The sequence below is a fragment of the Dermacentor silvarum genome, chromosome 5, assembly GCF_013339745.2.
Source record: "Dermacentor silvarum isolate Dsil-2018 chromosome 5, BIME_Dsil_1.4, whole genome shotgun sequence".
NCBI classification, from domain to species: domain Eukaryota; kingdom Metazoa; phylum Arthropoda; class Arachnida; order Ixodida; family Ixodidae; genus Dermacentor; species Dermacentor silvarum.
In genome coordinates, this window is record NC_051158.1 from 114,840,182 (window position 1) to 114,867,485 (window position 27,304).

Here is a 27,304-nt window from a genome sequence, read left to right on the forward strand (position 1 = left end):
CGACCGGCGTCGGCGGCGCGCGCGCGGCGTAGTCGGCCCGTTTCTGCGTTGCCACCGTGAAAATATACAGCTGTGTTCGGGAAAACCATCACTTTTGCGAGATTTCGCGCGACTGGGCATCTCAATTTGCACAGCGTGACAAACAGCCTTCGACGAGTCCGATGCCAAGACGCAAAATCGCACGTAAATAATTGCGAAAAAGCGATCGCTCGGGGATGCCTCGAGGAGGTCGGCCACCGGCGACATTTGAAGTCATTTGACAAGACACGAAAAAGCGGGTACGTCATTACGCGTAAAATTTCGTGCCGATCGACATGCTTGAATTCGATTTCAGAAAGTTTGTTTCGGCCGGTTGATAGTGCTCCTTTCAATTCAGCTCCTGTGCTGAAGGAGCTGGAGCTGTGGCTGGCGCATGAAAATGCACGCCACCTGTGACCATCGAAAAGCTTTATAATGAGAGCAATAATTAACCTAATATACGCGTGGCCACTACTCATGTCAGTGCATTCCTTTAACATCAACGGCAGTTTCGAGCTGCCACCCAAGCATACGTATGACGGATAGACGGAGCGAACGTGGGCTAGCTGCGACGCCTTCGCTATATATCTGCAGAAAAATTATATCGCCGCATATACGCGAGCGATGTGAAAAGGGATACCACTAGAGAAAGATGAACCGAAAAGGCACCGCGATGTGTGGGAATTAAGCGTCTACAACTTGCGCGGAACACGATGAAAATACGATGCAAGCATAATCGACAGCGCCCACGGTGACAGCGCCGCGCGCGCTGTTTACGGTGGGGAAGAAGAATTCACGGCATACACACACACACATACACACACAAAAGAAAGTTTCAAATGGTTCCCCGCCGCTCGTATGGCACCGCCTCGCAAGGCGGAACGGTGCGTTAGAACCCTAGTAAGATAACGCTAGAAGCAACGCAATCAGCGATCCACGCACCGCGCCGACGAGTACGGGAGACGAAGTCCGAAACCACAACAACCGGGGCGGCGCGCGCTCGACGCAAGCCAGGAGCGAGGTGAAAGTCCTCAAGCGCCCGCGCTGCAATCCGTCGAGTCCCCACAAAGATGGCGGCGAGCGCTCATCGCCTCTTTTTGTCGTCTGCTAGCCAGAGAACTTCCAGAGAGCAGCCAGAACAAAATCGTCCTGGCAGGTTCTGGCAGCCCGCGGGTAGCCAGAACCGTCCAGCCCGAGTAAAACGAACGCGCGGCGGAAGTGCGTCACGCGGTCGGCGGAGCAACCCGAGAAAAAACGAAGGCGCGCTGGCTGGCTCTGGCAACCCGCGGGTAGCCAGAAGTGGAAAATCGAAGAAGCCCACTTTCGTGTTAAAAGTTGCAGAATGTTTGTGCTGCTTTTTTGTAGGCGTCCCAGTGGGAAAGGTGCAGCCACATTAACTTGTTGAAAAAATGTAAAGAATGGAGGCATTTCGTGCATCTCGTGCATCTTTTCATACGTCGGCTAGTGAATAGCTTCTTGTTGCTCCGCGACACAAACGCCCTTTTTAGAGCACAGCTCGTAGGCACCTATTCGGCGAGCGGCGGCGGCGGCGGCGTCCCTCGTAACAAAGCGAACGAGCACGGTGAAGGATGGAAGAGCGATCGTGGAGCGCAGCTCCACGATCGCTCCAGAGACTACTCAGCACATCCTAATGGAATGCGACGGGATCCACCCAGCGAGAACCGTAGGTAACGTGCAACTCCCAGAAGCGCTTGGGTTTAAAGTGGAAGGAAACATAAACAGATCAGCCGTAGAGATCAGCAAGAGACGATTAGAGTACTGGTGGAAAAAAAGTAGGGAAAAGATGGATGCGACCTGATCTCTTAAAATCATAGGCAGCGGTACAAAGTAAATTTTTGAAAAAGAAAAATAATGATAGGTATACAAAAATGCTAGATAAAGAACATGTATAGTATACCTGATTAAATCAAGCAGGCTAGGTGACTATTTGTCGCCGCCCCGTTTCAAAGGGGATGCCAATAAATCATCATCATCATCATCAGGTAACGTCCGAAAAAGACCATGGCGGGTCAAGGGGACTTCGTTTAGGCCATTCCAATCCTAAACATCGGAAAGTGTTCAGCGCCGCATGGAAATGTGAGCGAGTTCTTGCTCTTAGCCCCCGGAGAAGCGCCGTGCCTGCGCGGCACTCGCCCAGCCTTAATAGCTGCGTCAGCAAGGCCTGAGATGCCAAGAGGCGGAGGGGAAGAGACTCTGCCTCATTAGTGACTTTCTTGTTTGAAGCCGCCTGTTGAACTCCCATCGCAAAGCGAAGTCCCTTTCTGTGCACTGTCTCCAAGCGCTCGGATTGACTCGATGACGGTGATTTCAGAGGGAGCTGATAGAGAATGCGGCTTGTTATCAGTGCAGCGTTCAGTTTAAGCATGGACATAGGATTGTTTCCACAACGTAAACTTGCCAATCGACGAAGTGCGTTGACTTTTTGCACTGATGCAGCCACAACACTGTCGACCACACGACGCCATAGTAGCTTGCTGTCGATGGTGACGCCCAGGAATCAAACATGAGTTGTACGACGAAAGAAAATTAAATCATGGGGTTTTACGTGCCAAAACAACGATCTGCTTATGACTCCCGCCGTAGTGGAGGACTCCGGAAATTTCGACCACCTGGGGTTTTTCAACGTGCACCTAAATCTAAGTACACGGGTGTTTTCACATTTCGCCCCCATCGAAATGCGGGCGCCGTGGCCGGGATTCGATCCCGCGACCTCGTGCTCAGTAGCCCAACACTATAGCCACTCAGCAACCACGGCGGGTAGTTGCACGAAGAAGTGGATGCCCTCTGATACTCAGCGTCAGGCGTGTTGACTTGCGTATCACCCCCGGAAAAAGCATGAAGGCAGATTTTTCCGCTGATAAAGATAGGCCAAGTGTCGATAAGTGGCGTTCGATGATGGAGATTGCGCCCTGGGATATCTGGGCCAAACTTCTGTGTTGGTACCCCGAGATCCAAATACAGATGTCATCTGTGTAGAGGGACATTTTAACTGCCGTCCGACCTGCTTTCAGTGCATCTGGAAGGCTGGCCATGGGAACGCTAAAAAGCAAGGGAGATAGGAAACTTCCTTGTGGGACGCCGAGGGAGATTCGTCGCTTATCACTCATTATACTTCCGAGCTTAACATGGACACATCGATCTCTGAGAAATTCATGGACGAATCGAAGAGCATTTCCCGAGACGCCCACGGTTCGGAGTCCGTTGATGATGCTTGTAGGAAGCCCACAGTCATATGCCTTGGCAACGTCTATAAAGATGGCGAGTGTCGAAAGGCCGTCTGCGCGATGGTGCTCGATATGGCTTGGTAAATCCAAGACACTGTCCTGGGCACTCAACCGTGGACGCAATCCGGTCATACACGGTGGCAGTCTATTTCCTTTGCTTAAGCTACTGTGTTAATCTCGTACATATTAGTCTTTCCATCAACTTTGATACGCACGATGTTAGCTATACTGGCCGATATGAGGCGAGGTTCGCAGGATCCTTTCCGGACTTGAGCAATGGCACCACCCATGCTGTATTCCACGTTTCTGGGATTTCTCCTGTGTTCCAGACGTGATTAAATATGTTCAGAAGGGCTCGTGTGTTCGTGTGACAGATTTTTCAGCATCAGATTGCTGATTGAATCGGGACCCACAGCACAGCGTCTTCTTAATTTGCTAAGCGCCAAATCCAACTCACGAAAGGTGAATGGCATATCCATGGTATGGAATGCTTGAGACAAAAGAGGGTTCGATACTCCTGCTGATCAGCCAGATGTGTATAGGCCTCTAAAATCTTCTGCAAGGGTTTGCAAATCTTTTCTTTGCTTTAAAGCAAGTGCTTCGAATGGCCTGTGCGGGCGAATCTTTCCGGATAGACTATTCATTACTCCCCATATCCTTGTCATGGGAGTAAACGCCGGTAAACTCTCACGGAAAGCAGCCCATTGAACTTGTCTTAACCTTTTTGTGTGACGACGGATGACAGCGTTTACCTTGTTGTATTCAGTTTTCGCAGAGGGATTTCCCGTTTTTCTCATTAGTTTCCGCTCCGCTCTCCAACGCACTGCGCAGAGGTTCTTTAGTTTCAAATCAAGAGTAGGAAAATGATCTGGCAGTTCAACATTGAGGTAGCCATTATCTTGCTCCGCAGCATATCTGCGAACAGCTCACCAGGGGATTCATCAAAAGCTTCTCTGTATGTGTCTCAGCGTGTCACAGCACAGTAATGTCGACCAGCCGTGTGAAATCCGGTGATGTTGGTGAAGGTCGGAAAATGGTCGCTGCCCACCCTGTCTGGGGCGGTTGTCGACGATACGAAAAGGTCTGTAGAATGGATCACGAGGTCTATGGCACTCCCGGAATCTGGTGGTCTGAAGAAAGTCGGTTTGCCACCGTTCGCGATACATAAGTCAGCAGCATCCGTGGCTGCGACAAGTTCCTTACCTCGGAAATCTGCAATCTTATCTCCCCAAAGCGAATGATGCTCGTTAAAATTGCCACAGGTTATTGTAGAAGATGGGCAACGAATGCAAAGGTCCTTTAAAAACGCCTCCATGGAGACCTTCCTGCGTGGACGTATATACACCGACACCACACTGAGTTTTCGGTTTCCTAGGCATACTTGCACAGCGGCGACTTCCAAGTAGGTAGAACAAAGGTCTTGCACTGGTAAGGCAATGTGAGGTATTTCTCGTCTAATGTATATCATCGCACTTCCATTTGCAAATGACGGTATACTCATATTTACATGTCTGATGTACCCTGGGATTGTCCTTCCATTAGGGAGACCGGCCTCAGAGAGGGCTAGAATTGGTATAGGTATGTCTCGAAGGAAAAGGCTGAGTTCACACAGACGCTGTAGAATACCGGCGCAGTTCCATTACATTATTAAGGGCACTTTTGGACGACGCAATGGACCAAGTGGGCGAGAAATTGCCGTTATGCTACTGAGGGTATGTGGAAATAGAGCAGAATATTACTGACTCAAGAGCCAGCACTGCTTCCAGCATATCCTTCGTTCAACTCGCAGGCATCTTCTCGACGTGCGAACGTAGTGCCGTGAACAAAGCGCATATCACATGCTGGCAGTTTTCCTGCTGACTGCTTCCAAGTGGTACTTGAGGTCGGTTCACTGCGGCCGCGCTGGTGCGCTTTTCGGACTTTTTTTTTGGAACAGGTTTCTCAGCAGCGGTGACCGTTTGCGTTGGCTCAATAACTTCGTTTTTCGGTGTGAGACGCGGGAAAGAAGATGCGTGCTCTATTTCCAAACCACTTAGTTGTGGCGCACTGGACGTCTTCTTCGTGTTCGATGGTGCACTTGCATTCTCTGGACCCAAGACAAACATCTCATTCCTTCGCTGAGCAGCTGTCCGCGCAGGACATCGACCGTAGCTAGCATGATGGTCACCGCCACAGTTTGCACACACAAAGTTTTCTTTACTTGCACAAGTCATGAGGTCCCCTTCAGCGCTTGCACCTCTGTTCCCCACGACAGTACTTAGCGTTATGTCCGAAGCGCTGACACTTAAAACAGCGTTAGTAGCAAATTAGTAGCGAGCTATACGGGGTAAGGAGAGTAATGTTATCGGCTGTATAAAGTTGGAGATATTCGCTTACTAACTGAATTAACAAGCATGGTGTCAGTGCGCACAATCAAACATGAATAGATAACACTCAATCCGCACACAATCGCTGTCAAAACGCTGCATGAGCTGTTACAAACGCGGGCGGCTAGGCCACACCGCAGTGAACGGCAGGCGTCGACCAGCAAAAGACGTGCGTTTATTCCAAACATGTTAACTTATAGAAAAACGGGGTGGGGGGAGAAGGAAGGAACAAAGTGACGAGGCATGCGCAGTGTTCCACTGAGCAACCGCAACTGCTGCCTTGCAGATTGCCACATGAGCAAGCACGCCAGAAGCAACGAGCAAAGGTTCGTGCGGTCTATCGCTTCAACGGAAACTGAGCGGCGAAAGCACAGCGCGTAGAAAGGGTAGGAGCCGTGTTGCAGATCGCTTTCAAGATACGCTGCACGCGACCGCCAGGCGCCGCGCAAAGTACAAGTGCGCGGTTACTCGGAGAGCAGAAGCCACAACTCCTCCCTCCCGCGCTGCCATTGGGTCGCCAGTTCCCTCTGCACCTGGTCGCAAGATACGCATTTGGTGCAGCAGCTAAACGACGCCTCCCCTTCTTCCCTCCCGTCCCCCCACGGTCTTTCGCGCGACGGAATAAGTTACGTTTGCTCTCTGCCGTGCGTTCGCTCCCCGTGAAAGCGCGCGTCCCTCGCGCACTTTCACTCGCACATGCAGCATACGGCGCGCGGCGACGATTTTATCGCCGTTGGACTTTATAGGGAACCTCACGACGACGGCGACGACGACGCCGACGGCAGAAATACTCTTGGAGTGTCCATATAATTGGTATCGCAATAAAATTGCACTTACATTCCCATGCAATTGCTTTGGGATAATAGCGACCGCGAATATAACGAGAATTCGCTATATTCGCGGTTCGCTAATTCGCTATAACCACGAGAATAGCGAGGAAACTAGGGAACCTTTTGGTGGCCAGAGTATAAAAGGTGCTTTTCATCTGGTACTTACCTAGCACAAACGGGATGTTGCATATGGAGAGGAGCACGCCACCCTGGATGAAGCGCGTCAGCAAAAAGAGGTAAAAGTCTTTTGAGAAGTAGGTGGCCACGGCTCCTACGCCGGATAGCAGGTAGACCGCCGCCATGACGGGGACACGGCCTACCCTGGTACGCAAACAAAACAGCTGTCTTAGTTTATTACTATTTCAAAACAGCAGAAGTTTGTTATATATGATACAAGAAAGCCCCAAAGGTTGAGACTACAGCGGCACCCTTGATTCGTCCTTGCACCCAAAGGAAAGCAAATAAACAAGCAGCTGGCTGTAAGGAACTGGTCGAGCACACGTATACAACGACAAAAACGAAGGCAGCGTTCCAAACAATACACAACACGATGAACAAAATTCAATAACCGCCACATTTATAGTACATATAGAACTCTTGAAACACTTCTTTCAAGAAATATTATGCAGATCCAACAGAGATGTTGGGATCTAATGTAGAGCAATTTTAAGCGCAGCGGTTGATTAAAAACTATGCAGCTAACGGCTGTGCGCACAATTCATGGCTGTGTAACTTGTGATCTCGTGTACTGTTTATGTACACAAGGTCACAATGTTAATGTATTGCAATTTTTAAACCGAAGCTTTTTTTTTTTTGCCTCTTCCTTCGACATTCCCGCTGCTGCTGGATGATGTTTCTGCTACTGCCGGCTCTTGTACTGCCAAATAACTCTTGCTGAAAGCGTGGGTCATACAGAACGTGATGTCGTCATGGCGCCGTCCCCGTCGTGGCATTGCCATCCCTGCTGGCTGCTGGCTACACTCTTGCAAGGTTGGCTGGTACAGTACATAGTGCAAAAAAACACCTGATATAGTGCAGATTAAGGCAGGCCTATTGGCCGAAACATGATATAGTGTAAACAAACCAATTTGTTGTTGTTATTGTTGTTGTAGTTGTCGCCTTCAACTGTTGGCACGTACCGACGAGGGACAAACCAAGTATATAATGCGAGTTAAGGCAACCCAGGGTACTCAATATAATGCAAACACCTTAAATAGTACCGGATACTAGTACCGGATACAGTGAAAGGAAACACCGGATATATCATGAATTAATTAAGGTGCCCTGGCCCCTCCGGATGATTGGCCATGAATGGGGCGGCAGTGGGTAGATAAGGGAAGAAATTGTATTTTTTAGTTAAGAATGAGATAATAAATGAATCCAACACGAACACTCCGTAGTTCTCACGTCATCTTCGTCATCATTCCTTCGTCGTCATTTCATCGCGTTCATGCCATTGTGACCATTCTTTCGCTGCCATGTCATCGCCATATTCCCGCCGTTTCCTCTCTGTCGCTGTCATATCGTCGCCATGACGTCGTAATATTCAAGTCATCGTCGTACTTTTGTCATCATAATCCTATGGTCCTCATGCCAATGTCATCATCGGGTCGTTATGACAGGGTTGTCGTCATGCCGTCGTGGTCATTCCGTTGTTCTAATTTTGTCGTCGCGATTCGGCTGTCGTCATCCGATTGCCATCATGCCTTTGTTGTCATGTCATTGTCGTCGTTCCAGCTCCGTCATTCCCTTCGTCCCACAATCGTCGTCGTGACTCGTAGTCATACCATCGGCATTGCTCCGGCATTGTCTTGAGGTTACTGCTAAGCCATCGTCGTCACTGCAGCGTCGTCATCCCGTGGTCAGCGCACAGTCGCGTTCACGCCATCGTCGTCATACCATCATCGTCACTGCAACGTTGTCATCCCATGGTAGTCACGCCATCGTCCTGACACCATCGTCGTCTTGCATCATCGTCACTCCAGTGAAGTCCTCCCATGGGCGTCATGCAGTCGTTGTCATACCACCATCACCACATCAGCGATACCATGGTCGGCCCGCCGTCTTTGTTGCGCCATCGTCGGGCCACCGTCGTCGTCACTCCAGTGTGTTCATCCCATGGTCGTCACACCATCGTCATCATACCACCATTGCCACACCAGCGTCACACCCCATGGCCCGCAAGCCGTCTTCTTCACGCCAACGTCGGCACTCCAGCATCGTGATTCTGTGGGCGTTACACCATGATCGTCATGCCATTGTCGTAACTCAAGCGCCGTCCTCCCAATGGCCTTCACGCCATTGACATCACATCACCGTCATCATATATCATTGTCACTACAGCGTCGCCATCCATGGTCATCGTGCAGTCATCGTCACAGTCTTCATCATACCGCCGTCGCAACACCAGCGTCGTCATTCGTGGTCAACGCGCCGTCGTTGTCGTCATACCATCATCGTCATACCATTATCGTGTCTCGAACGTCGTCACACCATTGTCTTCACGTCATCGTCGTCACGCCATCGTCATCACGCCATCGTCATCATACCATCGTCGCCACTACAGCGTCATCTCATGGCTGTCACGCCATCGTTGTCACAACATCGTCGGCACTCCAACGTCATCATGCCGTTGTCGTCACGCAGTCTTCACCAGGCCGTTGGGGTCATCCCATGGTGGTCATTTTGTTGTAGTGATGTTAATGACGTTGTCGTCATGCCTTCGTCGTCATTTCATCATCGTCGTCGCACCGTCATCATACCGTCATCTTATCCGCCGCGGTGGCTTAGCGGCGATGGTGTTGCGCTGCTAAGCACGAGGTCGCAGGATCGAATCCCGGCCGTGGCGGCCGCATTTTCATGGGGATTATGATTATTATTATTGGCTTTGAAAACTGATAGTCCCGTTACTTTATATGAGTGAGTGAGACAACTTTAATGAATATCCTGTAAACGGATGGCCTGGGTCTTGGCCAACCCCGGGGCAGCAGATATGGCATAAACTATTGGGTTTAATCTCATGGAAGCACGCAGTTACCGTCCGACACCTTCACTGAGAGTGCGTCTTCGTTGACGTCTACTTCAGCTTCCACAGACGCAGCTAACCTTACACTACACAGCCAACGGTTATGGCCATGGCATTAACGCCACCCCCCCCCCCCTTCCAGAAAGCATTGTCTCGATGCTTCAAATGCGAAACGGACAACAAAAAAATACATTAACGGCAACACCGATAGAGTTTGTGCAGAAGAAAGTGTCGCACATAACAGGAAATATATACACATGACAGGAAAGGGAAAGCGAGGAGCAGGCTGGCAACTGCCACCGGAAGGGGCACAACGGCTGCCTACTCTTCGGAAAGACAGCAAAATGCAAAGACACCCGTGTGCCGTGCATTGGGTGCATGTTAAAGAACCCCAGGTGGTCAAATTAACTCAGAATTTAATTTAATACCATCATCTTCATGCAATCGTGGACGTTCTGTCGTTGTCATTCCTTCGTCATCATGGCTGTCACGTGCATCATCGAGCCCGCCGCGTTTATTTTGAGCAAGGCGGTCCCCAGTGAAAATGTCTGGGTTATGTGGCCAATACTTGGAAGGGGTCGCTAAGCAGCAACACAGCTCTTCAGAAACACCAATGAAAGCTTCGCCTAAACCAATTCCCTCAGCGCATGGCATACGCTGATTATTTATGTCGATGCAGTACAGGTACCGCTCACGATCAGTTCCTAAATCCAAACATGATATCAGGCGGATGCACAGTGTAGACGACGGAATGACGACAGTGGAACAACCCTAAGGACATGACGATGGCAGCACAACCACTGCGGCATGACGACGAACGTATGAAGACGACGAAATGGCGCTCGCATGATAATGATAGAATGACGACGACAACATGACGACAAAGGGATGACACCACTGGAATGATGACGATGGCCTGATGACGACTACTGTATGAAGACGACGAAATGGTGAGAGAACCATAGCAATAGGAGGACGACAATGAGATGATGACAATGTATTGACGACGACGGCGTGAAGACGATGCAATAAAGAAAAACGAATGACAACAATGTATGACGACGACGACATGGGGACAATGGAATGGTGACGTTTGAATGACGACGACGGCATGACCACAATCGAACGCCGAAGCTAGAATGACGACAATAGAATGACCACGACGGCATTCCGACGGTGGTATGACCACGAATGCGCGACAACGACTTCATGACGATCATGGCATGACGACGGCTAGATGGTGACGATGGAATAATGACGGCATGACTACGACTATGTTGCGACGGTGGTATGGCGAAACGGGAAACGACGACGACTGCGTGGTGATGGCGGCGTGACTACCGCGGTGTGGTGACGGTGTCGTATTTTGTGGAATACACTTTGTTGACGGAAACTCGTCAGGAAGTCACGCGAGAAATCTTTGGTAACAAAGGCAAGATTTAACTATATTCACGGCATCAATACAAAAACGTCTTCTTTTCACTGTCCCTTGGTCCGCTCTGGCTGTCGGTCCGAGCCGCCGTCGCTCCGTTCGCGTTGGGGAAAGGATTTCCTCATCACTTGCGGTTTTCTTTCTTCGGATCCCTCTTCGTTTCCGGGGTTGTTCTCGCGCATTTTGCCGAAGACGGTCCCAGCTTCTTTTCTTTTCTGTATTTTTCTACATCCCCCCCCCCCCCCCCCCCAATGAGCGTCGCTCATTTTAGGTTAGGCTCCAGTGGATACAGAAGCGGTACCGGTCGCCGAACGACCTTGCCGGAGGGCAACTTGACGACGCAAGACCGCACGGCTCCGTCCCGCCCTTTGAACAACTCAGCAATGCGGCCAGTTTTCCACATATGTGCTGATGACTGGTTTTCCTGCAAGATGACGAGGTCTCCAGTCCTGAGGGAGTTGGTTTCACTCGATGATATGCAGTGCGCGGACCGCAGTTGTAGCAGATATTCTCTGCGCCACCGTTTCCAGAAGGCATCTGTTAGTGATCGACGGTACTGCCAACGTCGAACAATGTCGGTTCTTGAGGAAGAAGGGACGGCTAGGGCTCTTGCTTCAGGCAAACTTATCACTCGTCTCCCTGTCAACAGGTGAGATGGAGTCAGAATTGATTCCTCGGCAGGTTCTTGTCCATCATATGTCAGTGGACGCGAGTTGATCGTAGCTTCTATGTCAGCCAGTACTGTAAGACGTTCCTCAAAAGTGAGGCTTTGGCGGCCGAGAATTTTCCGCAAGGCAACTTTGACGGATTTCGCCATCCGTTCCCACCAACCGCCCCACCAGGCGGCTTTTTCTATGATGAACTTCCAGGTGATTCGCTGCAAACTGCAGTAGTCCTGCACTTCGTGACTTCGTAGGATGTTCCACAGTCTCTGGATATCTTTCGAAGCTCTCTTGAATGTCAATGTATTGTCACTGTATATTGTTGTTGGCAGCCCTCTGCGAGCGATGCCTGAGTGCCAGTAGAAAACATTCAGAGGATAAACTCGACACCAATTCTAGGTGAATTGCTCTCGTCGTGGCAGAGGTGAAGAGAGCAATGTAGCTCTTTGCACTGTCGTTTCTCGTCTTTGTACACAGGGGGCCGGCAAAATCAATGCCGACTACTCCAAAGGCCTGATTGCAGTTCACTCTGTCACTAGGAAGGGGCGTTGGTGCAGTAGCCGGCTTAAGTTGGTGCCGCAGGCATATCAGGCAACCCAAGATGACTTTTTTCACAAGCTGGCGGCAACTTTGTATCCAAAAACGTTCTCGCAGCTCTGTCATGGTTGCCTGCACACCTCCATGCAGTGTCCTGAGGTGAGCGTCGTTTACAAGAAGCTTGGTGACGGCATGCTCTTTTGGTAGTAGGACTGGGTGCCTTGTCTCGTGAGGCACCGATGAGAACTGCAGGCGACCTTTCACACGCAGAAGCCCCTCAGCGTCGAGGAAAGGCTGAAACAGAGCCTTACCTGAAACAGAGCTTACCTGAAACAGAGCCTTACCTGAAACAGAGCTTACCTCCAAACAGTGTTGCTGTTTGGAGGTAAGCTCTTCTTTCGATCAAGGGCAGCAATCTCTTGCGCAAAACCCATCTCCGGAACGTGGTGAATCCAATAATTTTCAGCTTCGTGCAGATCAATTGAGGTGAGATGTGCATCGGTGCTACGTGCTCGTTTCCGACAGTTGCTTATAAACCTCATTATCCATGCACTTGTTCTCAATAGTCGTGCGTAGCTGCTGTACTGCTCTGCCGGCAGCAACGGCGTCATTTGTGATACTTCTGTCAACAGTCCCACAATGCGGTTCCGTTTTTCTCCATAGATTAGCGAATTAACGCAATCAGTGTCCTGATTCATTACTGGCCATACATCCGGCGTCTCGACCAACCCAATTTGGTCCGTTTCAGTACAGCACGCTTTCACGCAGGAAATTCGCCTTCATACCCCTTGTTAGGCAATCATCGGGGTTATCTTTTCCTGGACAATGCCTCCATTTCTCCGGACTGCTCAAGCTTTGTATTTCCCTCACGCGGTTCTCTACGAATGGCTTCCATTCTTTAGCTGTGCTCTTTATCCAAAAGAGTGTTATGGTGGAGTCTGACCACATGCACACTGGTACGGGCTGGCCTATTACACTTTGAAGGTAAGCAGCCATTCGAGTTCCAATTAACGGAGCGATCAGCTCAAGTCGCGGCAGAGATATCGTCTTCAGTGGAGTCACACGGGACTTGGCAAAATGAGGTTTGCACTCACCCCTTCGATGTCACTCTCTTCTCGCAGATAAGCGCAGGCACCGTATGCTCTCGGGTTTGCATCACAAAAGATGTGCAGTTGCCAAGAAGCTGTTTGACTGGGCGCAAGGCAACGCGGGAACCAGCACTCTCGTAGGCTGGGGATATCCAAACAAAAAGCTTTCCATTTTTCCGCCAAGTCTTCTGGAAGCTGTTCATCCCATCCTAGTCGTCTTTCCCAAAGTTTTTGGAAAAGTATCTTAGATGAAGCCACGAACGGGGCGATTAAGCCCAGAGGATCAAATACTCCTGCGGACGCCTGTAGCACTACCCGTTTTGTGCTGACACCCGTATTGACGGCATTCAGCACTGCACCCATCGATATTGCCATATTGTCATTCGTGGGCATCCATAGCAACCCCAATACCTTCTGTCCTTTATCTTGGTCTTGGGAATTGTCCTCGCGAAGTTCCTCACGAACCACTCCTGAATTTGACGACCACTTTCTCAGGTTCATACCAGCATCCTTCAACATTTTCTTAGCCTCTGTGGCTATCTTTAATGCTTCTTTTACTGTGCCAGCGCCGGTCACCGATTCGTCAACGTAAAATGAACTTTTCAGTATAGCAGCTGTCTCTTGAAGCTCACCCGTCTGTTCATCGATATGTTGGAGTAGGGCGGTCGTCAGTGAGTACGGGCTTGCCGTCGTGCCAAATGGTACTCTCGTCATCCTCCATTCTTCAATATCTGGCAAGTCGGTAGTGTTGAGTGGTGGGCGACTGTACCACAAACATCTTAGAGCATCTCTGTCTTCTGGTTGCACTTCGATTTGCAGAAATGCCCTTTCTATATCTGCTACGAGCGCCACCCTGTGTAGACGAAACCGCAACAGAATTCACCCCAAGTCGCTGATGAGATTTGGGCATTTTTTGAGATGCTCATTCAATGAAGAATGTTCCGGCGCATGTGATGAGGCATCGAACACCACTCATAGTCTCGTACTAGTAGAGTCATTTCGAATTACTGGCTGGTGCGGCATATAATACACTGCGTTGAGTGTCGCCGACTCTGCCACGCGCTCCGCATGCCCCGATTACAGGTATCCTCGGATTGCTTTGTCATATTCCTCAGCGAGTTCTTTGTTACGGGACAATTTCTTTGTCACTTTTCTTAGCCGTTGCACTGCCATATTTCGGTTGTCAGCCAAATCTGTTGCTTCTTTCTTCCACGGCAACGCTACCTCATATCGCACGGCTTTCTTTGTTATCTTGGCAATGTCTGAATGATCGATCTTGTGATTCTGGGGTTTATCTGAGACGCCAATGGCGTCCAATTCCCAAAACTTCTGCAGCATCGTTTCCACCTTATCTGCAGTATCAACGCCGATCTTCAAAACGCAGACATTTGCTCCTACGACAAAACTGGTGTTTATGCTGAAAGGGCCTTTGAATGTCCAACCAAATGTCGTGCTGATAGCCGTCAACCCCCTGGTTTTCTTCGCAACGTTGAACTTCTCCGGTTAGGAACTTCCAGAGGTGGTCAGCTCCAATTAACATCCCAATTCCAGGAACAGCTGGCATGTCCTCGTAAAGGAGGTTGTAGGCAATTATTGCTCCTTCTTGCTCCAACTACTGTACGAAGGCATGTTCTACGGGAACTGGTAGAACGTCTTTACATATGAAGGGCACCTCGACGACTTCTGTGGTCGTTTCCTTTCCAGTGCACCGACTCCAAACTGGAAGTTCGACAACACGGCGACTTTGGGCATCAGCCGCAGTGCTTCCGAACGTGTTTAGGTAAAAGTCGGTGGTTGCCACAGCGTTCAAGTAGAGTACTTTTGAAACATCTTCTCGAATAAATGTCCTCTGGCTGCCGCCGTCTATGACGCCTCTGAGGTAGCCACACCTACTTTCGCCAATGGCCCAAGTACGGAACGTTTGAAGAGCGACTTCTGTGTCTTTTCCTTCTTTTAAGGCTGCATGCACGTTAGTTGCGAGTACCTCCTTAAGCTCTGTTGCTCTCCAGTCGGGGTTGCAAACGGAGGAGGCATGTCGTTTATTGCAGTGAACGCAGTTTTCTTTTGCACTGCTTCGACTGGTGCCCTCCAACTGTGCAGCGAAAGCAGCGCCCGCTCGTCCCATCTTCGCTAGCTTTTCTTTCAAAGGGACGGGAGCCGTGCAAGCCTCGGTGTCGTGTTCCCCTGACTCGCAGAAGAAACACCTCCTCACCCGCTCCGGGTGCGCGTGAAGAACTGCTGCAATCGGGGTTCGGGGTGGCTGGCGTCTTTCGTGATTTTCTTGGCGTGTTTGCTTTGGTTTACTGCTCTCCTTCGCGGAATGCGCAAACTCCCTGTACGCTCCCTGCTTTCTGTTTCAAGAAGGAGAAAGTCAAGTGTCTCGGAAAGCTTTCCGCCAACACCGGTCGCCATTACACTCGGGGAGGACGATGCTTGTCCTTCCGATTGATTCACAGACACGTTAGATTTGCTGACTCGGCTTGCTTGTCTGTGGAATTCGACGATCATATCATGAGGGAGCGATGATATGATTATGTCACACAGCATCGTAGAGTACGTGGACGCGCTGACGCCTAGTTCTCGCAGACCACGAACGTGCGTCTGTATGTGGTCAAACAGTCGACGCAGTCGCCATACGTGAGCCGACGAAGATACTTGTGGTAGTGCCCTTAATTTCCCAAGATGTTCTTGTTGTATCCTTTCTTTGTCGCCGTATCTGCGTTGTAATATGTCTATGACATCCTCGTAGCATACTTCTGTGGCTTGCAGTTCTTTAATGGCGGCCATAGCTGGTCCCGTGAGAAGCGACCTTACGTAGTGAAACTTCTGTGACTTTGATAGACCGTCGTTGTCATGCACTGCCTGCTTGTAACATTCCCAAAAAGCTTGCCAAGAGGATAGCTCCCCGCTGAAGGTCTCCAAACGCAGCGTCGGTAGTTTGATTCCATGCTGTTCGACTGGCATAGATGTGTGCATTGGCTGCGTTGTTTGCACGTTGCCTGGCGAAGCGATTGTCGTGACAGGAGCTGCAATCCTAGCCTTGGGGAGACCCATTGTGTTGTTCGCTTTGTCGTCATACAGCACGCATTCGGCGTAGTCTTCTTCGAAGATGTCGTCCGGAAGGCACGTTTCCAAGTCACTGTTGACCTTTCGTAGTTCGCTGTTGTTCACTTCAAGTCGTTGTAGAAGAGCCGATAACTGCACGACGTCTGCACCTTCTAACGCTGTGGTAGCCTCTTCGATTATGATGGTGTGCTGTCGCCGCAGAGTCCTTCGCTTTGCCTTGAGCTTCTCCATGTCGCCTTTCCTTTGTTCTTTCTCGCGGGCCTTCGCGCACCTCTCAGACGATGTCATCCATCCCGGGTTTCGGCACCATGTCGTATTTTGTGGAATACACTTTGTTGACGGAAACTCGTCAGGAAGTCACACGAGAAATCTTTGGTAACAAAGGCAACATTTAACTATATTCACGGCATCAATACAAAAACGTCTTCTTTTCACTGTCCCTTGGTCCGCTCTGGCTGTCGGTCCGAGCCGCCGTCGCGCCGTTCGCGTTGGGGAGAGGGTTTCCTCATCACTTGCGGTTTTCTTTCTTCGGACCCCTCTTCGTTCCCGGGGTTGTTCTAGCGCCTTTTGCCGAAGACGGTCCCCGCTTCTTTTCTTTTCTGTATTTTTCTACAGACGGAATGGCGGCAGTGACGACGGAAAATTGGAGTCGATGGCATGAAGCGAATGGATGATAACAGTGAAATGAAGGTGATGAAATGATTCCAATAGAATGAAGACGACAGCATGACGAGGGTGCCTTTGAGTCGAAACTCGCATCCGCGCTTACTTACATCACCTGCCGCCCCAAGCCGCCTCGATTTTTATTACTTACGATGCGCCTCTATGCAGTATGCCCGGTACCAACCAATCGTGCAAGACAGCAGCCAGAACCCTCAAAGTTCCACAAGAGGCCGAGAAAGCTTTGTTGTAGATAAAAACACACCAAAAAAGCGTTTTGCCTAGACACTCCTACAGATCAGCCACAACTGGTCTTCATATGTCTAAAGGCAAATGAATGGTTTCCTAGGCAGAGGAATATCCTGGAATAAAGGAAATCTGTTACGAATAGACTCAAGCGAACCAAGGTTCTGCGCTTTCAAACTGCCAATAACAGCGTCATATCACGTTAGAGTGGGGCAAGGCATGCTGCGACTTACTTGTCACTGATGGCGCCGAAGAAGATTACTCCTGCCGACATGGAGCCGAAGAAGACCGAGTGAGAGACGTACACTTTCCAAGTTTGGTCGCACACCCAGTCCATCTAGAAGGGTAAAATACCGCAACGGGCGCAACGCGCCGACGGTGACGCATTTTCATTAGTTCCGCGCATAACAGGGAAGCTTTGTGTTGTTTACGTAAATCTTCCGGAAATTTTGAAGCCGTGAAAAACAGAAAAACTCCGAAAGAAGTTTTTTTCCAGAAATTTAGGAAACACTGTCAAATAGTTTGACCTCCCTGAGCATACTGAAGTAGAAATAACAGCAGACGAGGGCGCATGCACAGACGTGTTTATAAATGTTTTGGCACGATATGGTCATTCTAAAACAAATTTCCCATTTTTTATTCGCTCGGAGATACCTGGTGGCTTTCGCCTTCTACCGACCATGAAAGCTCTGCAAGTTTATTTTATCAGGGAGGCGAGCCAGGCGTATTGTCTGCAAACATTCAGAACTTTAGTTTTTGAGATTACGGACAGAGTATCGTTGCCACGTTGTCAATTAGATAACTCGCAATGGTAAAAACTATGTACGTAACCTCGGGAAAAGACAGTCACAGCTATATACATTCTCTTTCATGACCCGCTTGGCACCAGTAAACGATGGTAAAGTATTCTTTAAAAAAAATGTTTTTATTCAAAGATGGGGCCCCTCGGATTCTTTATTACTTCAACTGTACCAAGCGCTACTCATAGGGCATATACGGTACAGCATGCCGGCGCTCTCAAGCATGAGACAGTTGTGTGCGCACGCTGGAGAGCATTCAAGCTCAAGCATTGCGCACATGTTTGGGACTCCCACGACGCACGTCAACCAATGGAACTATAGCGCAAGCTCGTGCTTGTCCTATTGCTGTATACTTGCTCTGCGAGCCTCTTCGACTGTACCTCGACGTGTTCACCCGACAAAAACACCATCCTATGTCATCGCACTCAGCCACAAAGCCAGGTTGCAGCTTTTCAAGGACTCTATCGCGTCATCAGAATATTCTACCGTCAATATTTTCTTCCGACTGTATTCCGATAATACCCCCGTGGGTTCTGCCTAAACCGTTTGTTACTCTGCCTATTCCCGGAATTACAAAAAGTCACAGGCCTGCGTGGCACACGCAGCACAGTCACAGCGTAAGCTGGTTGAGCAGCGCAATAGTCGCTCCAATTTCGGCACCACGCACAACAAGGTCTTCGCGGCAAAGTGTCTTTGCCTCGATTTTGACGAGAACGATCTGAACTGTCCGGCCGGCGACGGCGTCGACGGCGAGTTGCGTCTTGTAATGCTCTCTGCACAGCAGTCTGCTAAGCCCGATGATGCCGGTGTAGCCGCGTACGTAGCTCAAAGATTCGCTTCTTCAGCAGCGGTTCGTACCTTGCGAGAAAACACCATAACGTGTACCGAAGAGATACCCAGAATATGTGGCGTACATCTAACATCGGGATAGCGTTGATGGAGCGCCTCGTCTGAATCGCATCGCGTCTAAATCGCATCTCGTCGCACGCGGCGGTTGGAGGCATGGCGCCACCATACTGGCGGAGGTTGGAGGAGATGGCGCCACCATACTGGCGGAGGCTTGGAAGCTCGGCGCGGCGCAGCCAACAACCATGTTCGTACGTTTACTCTGCCAACAACCATGTTCGTACGTTAGCTGTGGCGGTCGCCCGCACCGTCTCTTATCTCCACACGGCTCTGACCTTTGTATGCGCTGTGCATTCGCCGCTCAGTTTCCGTTGAAGCGATATAGCGCACGAACCTTCACCCGCTGCGGCGGCTGAGCTTACTACCAGCGTTTTGACAGTCGTTGTCTGCGGTCATTCAGTGTGATCTCTTCATGTTTGCTTGGGTGCTGACACCACGCTTGTTAATTCAGTTAGTAATAGTCGAGCCTATCTCACATGCTCATTTTCCAACGCGCGCTACCCATGCAATGCTGCCCGGATCGGCAGTGCAGCGCTACAGGTGTGTATATATCCCTTCGCATCTGCACGCGCTGCCCACGGGAAGCGCTTCTCATCAACACCACCGTTTCACACGCGCCTTGCCGTGGTCATCGAGTCTCCTCTTCATGTCGGTCTACTTACGCTGCAGCACACCTGCTTACTTACTAAGCTCATGTTTACTACAATTCATATTGCTACCAAGCCGCATCACCTTACTTCGTATGATATAGCTGCAGCGTTTCCTGTTTACCCGGACCAGGACGTTTACCCTGTAAACGTCCTGTTTACCAGGACGTTTACCCGTTACCACGAATTGACGACGCTCTTGATTGTCTTCACGGTGCCAAATACTTTTCGTCCATTGACCTTCGATCTGGTTATTGGCAGATTTCCGTCGATGACCAAGAAAAGACCGCTTTCGTGACTCCAGATTGCCTCTACCAATTTAAGGTTATGCCGTTTGGTTTATGCAATGCCCCCGCCACGTTCGAACGGATGATGGACTCTCTGCTTCAAGGTTTCAAATGGTCAACTTGCCTTTGTTACCTCGACGACGTCCTTGTGTTTTCTCCTACGTTTGAGACGCACCTTGAGCGCGTCGCAGCTATCCTTGACGTCTTCCGCAAGGCTGGGCTCCAATTAAACTCATCGAAGTGCCACTTTGGGCGCCGACAGATTACAGTGCTCGGCCATCTCGTCGATGCTTCCGGAGTACAACCCGACCCGGAGAAGGTTCGAGCAGTAACAGCTTTTCCTGTACCTCAGTCTGTCAAAGACGTCCGGAGTTTTGTGGGGCTCTGCTCTTATTTCCGACGGTTTGTGAAAGATTTCGCAGCAATCGCTCGACCACTCACTGAACTTCTGAAGAAAGACGTGCCTTTTACGTGGGGTTCCCCTCAGGCTGCCGCATTTTCACGCCTTATCACGATTCTGACCAATCCACCGATCTTGGCCCACTTTGACCCGTCCGCACCTACCGAGGTCCGAACCGATGCCAATGGTTATGGGATCGGCGCAGTCTTAGCGCAACGACAACACGGACACGACCGCGTTATAGCCTACGCTAGCCGGCTCCTGACAACTGCAGAGCGCAACTATTCGATTACCGAGCGCGAATGTCTTGCTCTCCTCTGGGCTGTTTCAAAGTTCCGCCCATATTTATATGGCAAGCCCTTCTCAGTAATCACAGACCATCATGCGCTGTGTTGGCTTTCGTCGCTCAAGGATCCTACTGGTAGGCTCGGTCGTTGGGCTCTCCGACTACAAGAATATCCCTACACAGTGACGTACAAGTCGGGACGCCAACACCAGGACGCAGATTGCCTCTCTCGCTACCCAGTCGAAGACCCGACCTCTACGTCTGATACTGACACCGACGCCTGCGTTCTCTTTGTTTTACCACTGGTCCATGTCGCCGACGAGCAGCGCCGTGACCCGTCCTTGCGTGTCATCATTGACCGCCTGGAATCGTCACTTTCTGACAGCTCCCTTCGCTTATTCACACTTCAAGATGGCGTACTCTACCGCCACAACGTTCACCCCGACGGCCCAGCATTACTCCTTGTGATCCCTAAACACCTTCGCTCGGCTGTTCTCCACGAACTTCACGACCTCCCCACTACCGGTCACCTCGGTGTGTCACGTACCTACGACCGGATCCGCCGACGCTTCTTTTGGCCAGGGCTTGCTCGCTCCGTTCGAAGATACGTCGCTGCGTGTGAGAAATGCCAGCGACGCAAGACACCGTCGACGCTCCCTGCTGAATACCTTCAACCAATTGACATTCCCGCGGAGCCCTTCTTTCGGGTTGGTTTAGATTTACTTGGTCCTTTTCTTCTTTCTACCTCTGGGAACAGGTGGATCGCTGTGGCCACAGATTACGCCACGCGCTACGCCATCACCCGAGCGCTCCCTACAAGCTGCGCCACAGATGTTGCCGATTTTCTTCTACGCGACGTGATTTTATTACATGGAGCTCCGCGACAACTTCTCACAGACCGTGGCCGGACATTCCTGTCAAAAGTTATCGCGGACATCCTGCAGTCCTGTGTCATGAGGCACAAGCTATCCACGTCATACCATCCGCAAACGAATGGCCTCACGGAGCGTCTTAATCGCACTCTCACAGACATGCTCGCGAAGTATGTGTCTTCCGACCACACTGACTGGGACCTCGCTCTACCGTTTGTCACCTTTGCGTATAATTCCTCGCGCCACGACACAGCCGGTTATTCGCCATTTTTCCTTCTGTTCGGCCGAGAACCAGCACTGCCTCTCGACACAAGCATCCCTGTTCACGCAGCACCCACCAGTGAATATGCACTTGACGCCGTCGCCCACGCTGCCCACGCAAGGGAAATTGCCCGTGGCCGCCTTCTGCACTCCCAAGAGAGTCAACGGCGTATGTACGACCAGCGACACTGCGACGTGCACTTCCCGCCTGGTTCTTTGGTGCTTCGATGGTCTCCGTCGCGTCAGGTCGGCCTGTCAGAAAAACTGCTGTCTCGTTACACAGGCCCCTACCGAGTGATTCGTGCCGTGACTCCCGTCACCTACGAGATCGCCCCTGACGCCCCATCTGCTTCCCAGTCCAGTGATATCGTGCACGTTACACGACTGAAGCACTATCACCCTCCCAGTGATGACATTTAGACGCTCCGGGACGTCGCTTCTGCCGCCGGGGGATTATGCTACATGCGTGTGGTATTTGGTTGTTTGAACGAGGCGCGCGGGCGCCTAGACGGAGAAGACGAACTGCTCTGGGCTCTCGAGCTATCGGCTGATCTGGCCAGTGCTGCAGCTATCTTTTGTAAATATACTTGTAAATAGTCTCCTGTACATAATTCTTCGTTCGCGTAACAATATTGCTGTGTTGCTATCGCATTCATAGCTTCGCCCTTAGGGCGAAACTGTGACATTTTTTTTCGCATTTCCGGCGATAGTGGTTACGGGGCGGCGGCAGCATCATCGCGACCAGAAACGGTTATTGGAATGAGCCCATAACAGCTTACGCTGTAAAAAGTCATCCATTGCATCCATTGGCCTCACACAGCTTACTCTGTGTCACATTTATGCAGTGTACGGAGATATTGTACACGTGTATACCGATGGCTCTGTCACAGGCTCTGCAGCCTTCGTCATCCCACATATGATCGCCGCACGCCAGTTTAAGCTAGACTATAGGTCAACATCAACTGCCGCAGAACTTGTTGCTATCCGGGAGATGCTTCGATTTCTTTCCGAGGAGCCTCTTCGCGCATCGACGATATTCTGCGATTCGAAGCCAACTCTTCAAACCATTGACTGTGTCCTCAGGCAGGGCCCGTATTTCTCAATGGCTACAAAAGCTAGCAGAGCTTCTCGACGATGCAAATAGAAATGACCATATTATCACCGGCGTTATACTCCGCCGGCGGCCGTATCTAGAAAGCGATCTGCGACGTGGAAATAGTGCGCGCCCGCGCGGGCCCCACCTTCAAAGAGATCTACGATGTGTACAAAGTGCAACTGGTGCTGCAGCTGGATGCTTCGTATGCGCTGTGCTTTCAACGTTTAGTTTGAGCCGAAGCGAGAGACGGTACGAAGGTCAGTTCGCTCGCTGTTGCAGCCGCGCCTCCTCACTCCAGCGTGTTGACAGCGAATTTCCGCCCTCATCGAGCGAGATGTGTTCAGGTTCACCTGTGCACGCGTTACACCGTGCATGTTAATATAGTTAGTAAGCGAATGTTTACAAGTTTATACGGCCGATAAAGCTGCTAATCTTAGTTTAGTTGTCTATCAATTTGCAATCGATGCATCGCCTGTGACAAATTGCGACATTTTTTGTTCTTGTACTTTTGCCCTTTTGACGCCAGATTGTCTTATAACTACCTAAGTTGAGCCTTTAGTTCATTCAGAATGCAGGCCAGCCCTTTATGAAAAAACGTCACAGGCCTGGGCGGCACACGCAGCACAGGCCACAGCGTAAGCTGGTGGAGCGGCTCAAGAGTAGCAATTTCGGCACCACGCACAACAGGGTCAATTCGCGGCAAATTCTCTAATGAGTGCGGAAGTACTGATGACTGGGCGTTATGTGTGCCATGCATTTTATATAGTTGTCGAAATAGCAGTACGAAGCCCGCAAATAAACGCAGAGTGCCTCAAACGGCCAGTCACGCGGCAATTTTGCGATGTATTCGCGGGCTTATTTCACGCTAGAAAACACACTTCTATGTAGTACGTATTGAGCAACAGAACGCTGTATCGGGAGTTTTTTTATGTTGCTCTACACTTTTTGTTTCTTTTCATCTCATAATATCCGAGAAGTTGATTACATAATTAAGTCTAGTTATGTAATTAGGCGAAAGTTTAAAAATAATCTTAGTATCTCTAAGTGACGGCAAACAGCATTACCTTGGTTCTGTCCAGTTACGTGGAATTTGCATTTTTTAACCCTGGGTGCATAATAGTCGGGACACCTTGTATACGTTATTCTGCTTCATTTGTGTAATACCTAATAAAAGTACATACACCTATTTTCGTGTTTTTCTTATAATATTAACCAAGTAAAATGCCATTGCCGTTTCCAGCTAACGGCGACAGCTCCCGTATTTATCTTTATCTCGATAACAAAAAATTGTGTGTCGACTCAATCGTTCCCCACCCCTTGAAGCTTTCCAGGTGCCAACATGATGTCTTTCAGCTGCCCGTGCGCCCATTATATTTCCCTCGTGGAAAATCTTCCTAGATCTCGCGCGCACGGATCATCCTCCGAAATGCTCACGCGTCCAATCGCGGTCAACAAGCTCACTGTCATACCTCGGACACGATGGTGGGGTAGATGACGGAGTGGTCATAGTGCCAACCGGACCGGCAGGGCACCGTGGGCAGGTGGTCTCTGGCCGGCAATAGGCTCTCGTTCGACTTCTGCCGGGTGGTCCAAGGACCGAGGGATGTCAGGTTCAGCTCGTGCACTGGTGCATCCGCTCCAGCGTCCGTCCGCCATGCGTGGCACAGCCAGGTCTCGCGCCTCCTCGGGGGTCAGGTGGAAGGCGGCCTCGAGCTCCGGCTGGCGGCACCAATGCGGAGGCTCGAGCAGCGTGAAGACGTGCGCGGACATCGGGATGGCGTGCATGGGAACCATGAACACGGCCAGATAACCGACGAGAAGCCACTGGAATGGGCCGAACTCTCCCACCATCTGTAGCGCCTCTTCAAACTGCATGTCACGTTGCTCCTGCGTGAATTGAGTAGTGATTACTCCGTGTCTCTTGGAAACTATAATCGACCTTGCGGTGTCTGTCTCTGCGGTCGCAGTCTCTGCGCAACGCTTGCGCAAAGACTGCGACCGCAGGAATGAGAGTGCGCAGGACATGCACTGACTCGTAACTACGTCTCATTAGAAAAGCGGTAACACGTATGTAACGGAAAGCACCAGTAGAAGAGATGTTGCATCATGTTTTTACCTCTTTGAGGGACATTCAGAAATAAAGCAAACGGTTGCCTTAGCCGAGCGGTTTATTACCCTTATTGGCAGTAAGTTTACGTATCTTGATGTAGAAATTGGGTGTGTTTAACATCCACACACACACACACACACACACATATGTATGTATATTGTAAGGTATCTCATGAAGACAAAGATGCACTGGGGCTCGCGCGCTCGGAAAGCGGGCGCTATGAGAGAAGACGAGGATGAAGCAGGTAATAAAACAGCTGGCCCAGGAACGGGTGTTGTCCCTGTGTCTCTGTTCCCTCACAATGGCGCAGTCTACAATGAACCTGCCTAAAGGCGTTCCAGCCTTAAGTGTTATTCGCACGGTTCTTCGGCGTGCTGGGTCCCTCGTACACAGGAACGCCGTTCACGCTTCCTCAGATATGCAGCCCGCCACCCTACCACCGTTGCAATGTTCCCGCTGCACCGTCCGGGGACGGCGTCCAAGCCTCCTCGGTGGACTCTAGGACAGGGATGTTCAGTTAACCTTGTCCACGCCATCACCAAGCTGACACAACAGCTCCAGGATATGACGACCGCCTTCGCTTCCGCCAGCGGTTGCGTCCTGCCTGGGAACGCCGTCCACGCTTCCCTGCAGCCGGCGTTGGTGGAAATACCAGCGTTCTGCGGCTTCCAAGACGACGCCATCCTTTTGGTTGAAACTATCAATTTCTTGGGTGATCGTCATACCTGGCCTAACCACACAAGATGGATGATTGCAGCAAAACGGCTTTGCGGTGCCGCCAGGCATGGGAACACTACGAAGGCATCAAGCAGCGGTCCTGGTCTGAATGGAGTGCACCTCTGATTGCTCCTTTCGGCCAGCTTCCTTATGCCTGCAGTGAGTCCAACCAGCGAAGCGCTGAGCATGGCACTCCGGAGAGCTACAGCTTCGCTGCTGCGGCAGGTGTGCCCTTCGGCATTCTGACAGAGAGGTCCGCCGCAGACCCCCTGCGAAGCCTGCCGTTGCCGCTACAGGTCTCTTAACTCTGTGTCGGTCACTGACGTCACACATCAGGCCAAGACCACTTGCCATTCACAGCAATCGGTGACGCGGCCTCCAAGCTCACCATCGGATGTGCACATGAAGGCGCCGTCTCACAGGGTGACGCCGTTGGCTCCATCCGAATTAGTGGGAAACGCCGGGCCGGTGCACCAGCGCTTCCGCTACTATCCCGCTTCCGCTAGATCCACCTAGTATCCCGGCCTCGAACTTGGACAGCTCGCCTGCACACAACGTGGCATCGAGCACCGATGAGGAAGAGCTAACACTTCAGGATCACACCATATCTCCACGGATACTAAGAACGGCATACGTCTGGACCAGTCGTACCCGCATCTCCGGACTTCACAATAGTCATTGGCCGAATGCGGAGACGTCCATGCCTCGCCTAGTGACGTCTCGCTGAAGGGAGCCAGGCAGACCAACACGGCTGGGATCACCATTACAGAAGACCGGAGCGGGTCCGAGGTCATCATCATCAATGACCTTCCCATGCGGCACAGAGCTTCCTATAATATTGTCACGGGTATAAACTATTTACAGAATGTATTTACAGGAGATAGACAGCAGCTGAGAACAGAGAGAGGCTGTAGCCACTTCGTCCTCTTCTCCTTCGTCGACCTTGTCTGTTTTCCTCACCGTAACACAACCCCCGGCGGAAAAAGCACCGTCCCGGTGCTTCAGATGGGGCCATCGGGAAGGGCATAGTAGGGCTTAAGCCGAGAGACGTGTACGATGTCGGGTGATGTGGAACCGGTTGGCACGACGGATGTCACTGGAATGATCTCATAGGTGACATTGGTCACTTGACGTAGAACGCGGTAAGGACCTTTGTAGCACGGAAGGAGTTTCTCAGAGAGCCCCACACGTCGGCAAGGGGACCAAAGGAGTACGAGAGAGTTTGGTGCAAAATATGTCTCACGATGGCGGCAATTGTAAGTGTGCTTTTGAGTTTCCTGCGATGCCAACAAACGAGTACGGGCAAGCTGGCGCGCATGGTCAGCGTGGGCGATGGCATCGCGGGCATACTCGGTCTGTGAGTTCCGTACCAAGGGGAGCGAAGCATCCAATGGTAATACAGGGTCACGACCGAAGAGCAAGTAAAAGGGGGAATACCCAGCAGTATCGTGGCGTGACGAATTATAAGCGAACGTGACATAGGGTAGCGCAATATCCCAGTCCTTGTGGTCCGGTGAGACGTATTTGGATAGCATGTCAGTGATGGTCCGATTAAGTCGCTCAGTAAGGCCGTTGGTCTGGGGATGATAGGACGTAGCGAGTTTGTGCTTGGTAGAACAGGAGCGTAGGATATCGGCGATGACTTGGGAGAGGAAAGTGCGGCCACGGTCGGTAAGGAGCTGTCTTGGGGCGCCATGGACTAAAATGATATCCCGGAGTAGGAAATCGGCCACGTCAGTTGCCGCAG

At 50.8% G+C, this 27,304-nt stretch overlaps 1 protein-coding gene across 1 annotated transcript in view; it reads right to left on the reverse strand.

The window, feature by feature from the left end:
* Positions 1-27,304, reverse strand: part of LOC119454354 (solute carrier family 22 member 8) — a 64,211-nt gene that overhangs the window by 22,231 nt on the left and 14,676 nt on the right. The window contains exons 2-6 of the mRNA XM_037716309.1: positions 26,032-26,102; positions 24,396-24,617; positions 24,200-24,307; positions 17,409-17,512; positions 6,626-6,780 (exon numbers count right to left, since the gene is read on the reverse strand). Of these exons, the coding sequence (XP_037572237.1) occupies positions 6,626-6,780; positions 17,409-17,512; positions 24,200-24,307; positions 24,396-24,617; positions 26,032-26,102 (660 nt within the window). The remainder of the gene's footprint in view (positions 1-6,625; positions 6,781-17,408; positions 17,513-24,199; positions 24,308-24,395; positions 24,618-26,031; positions 26,103-27,304) is intronic.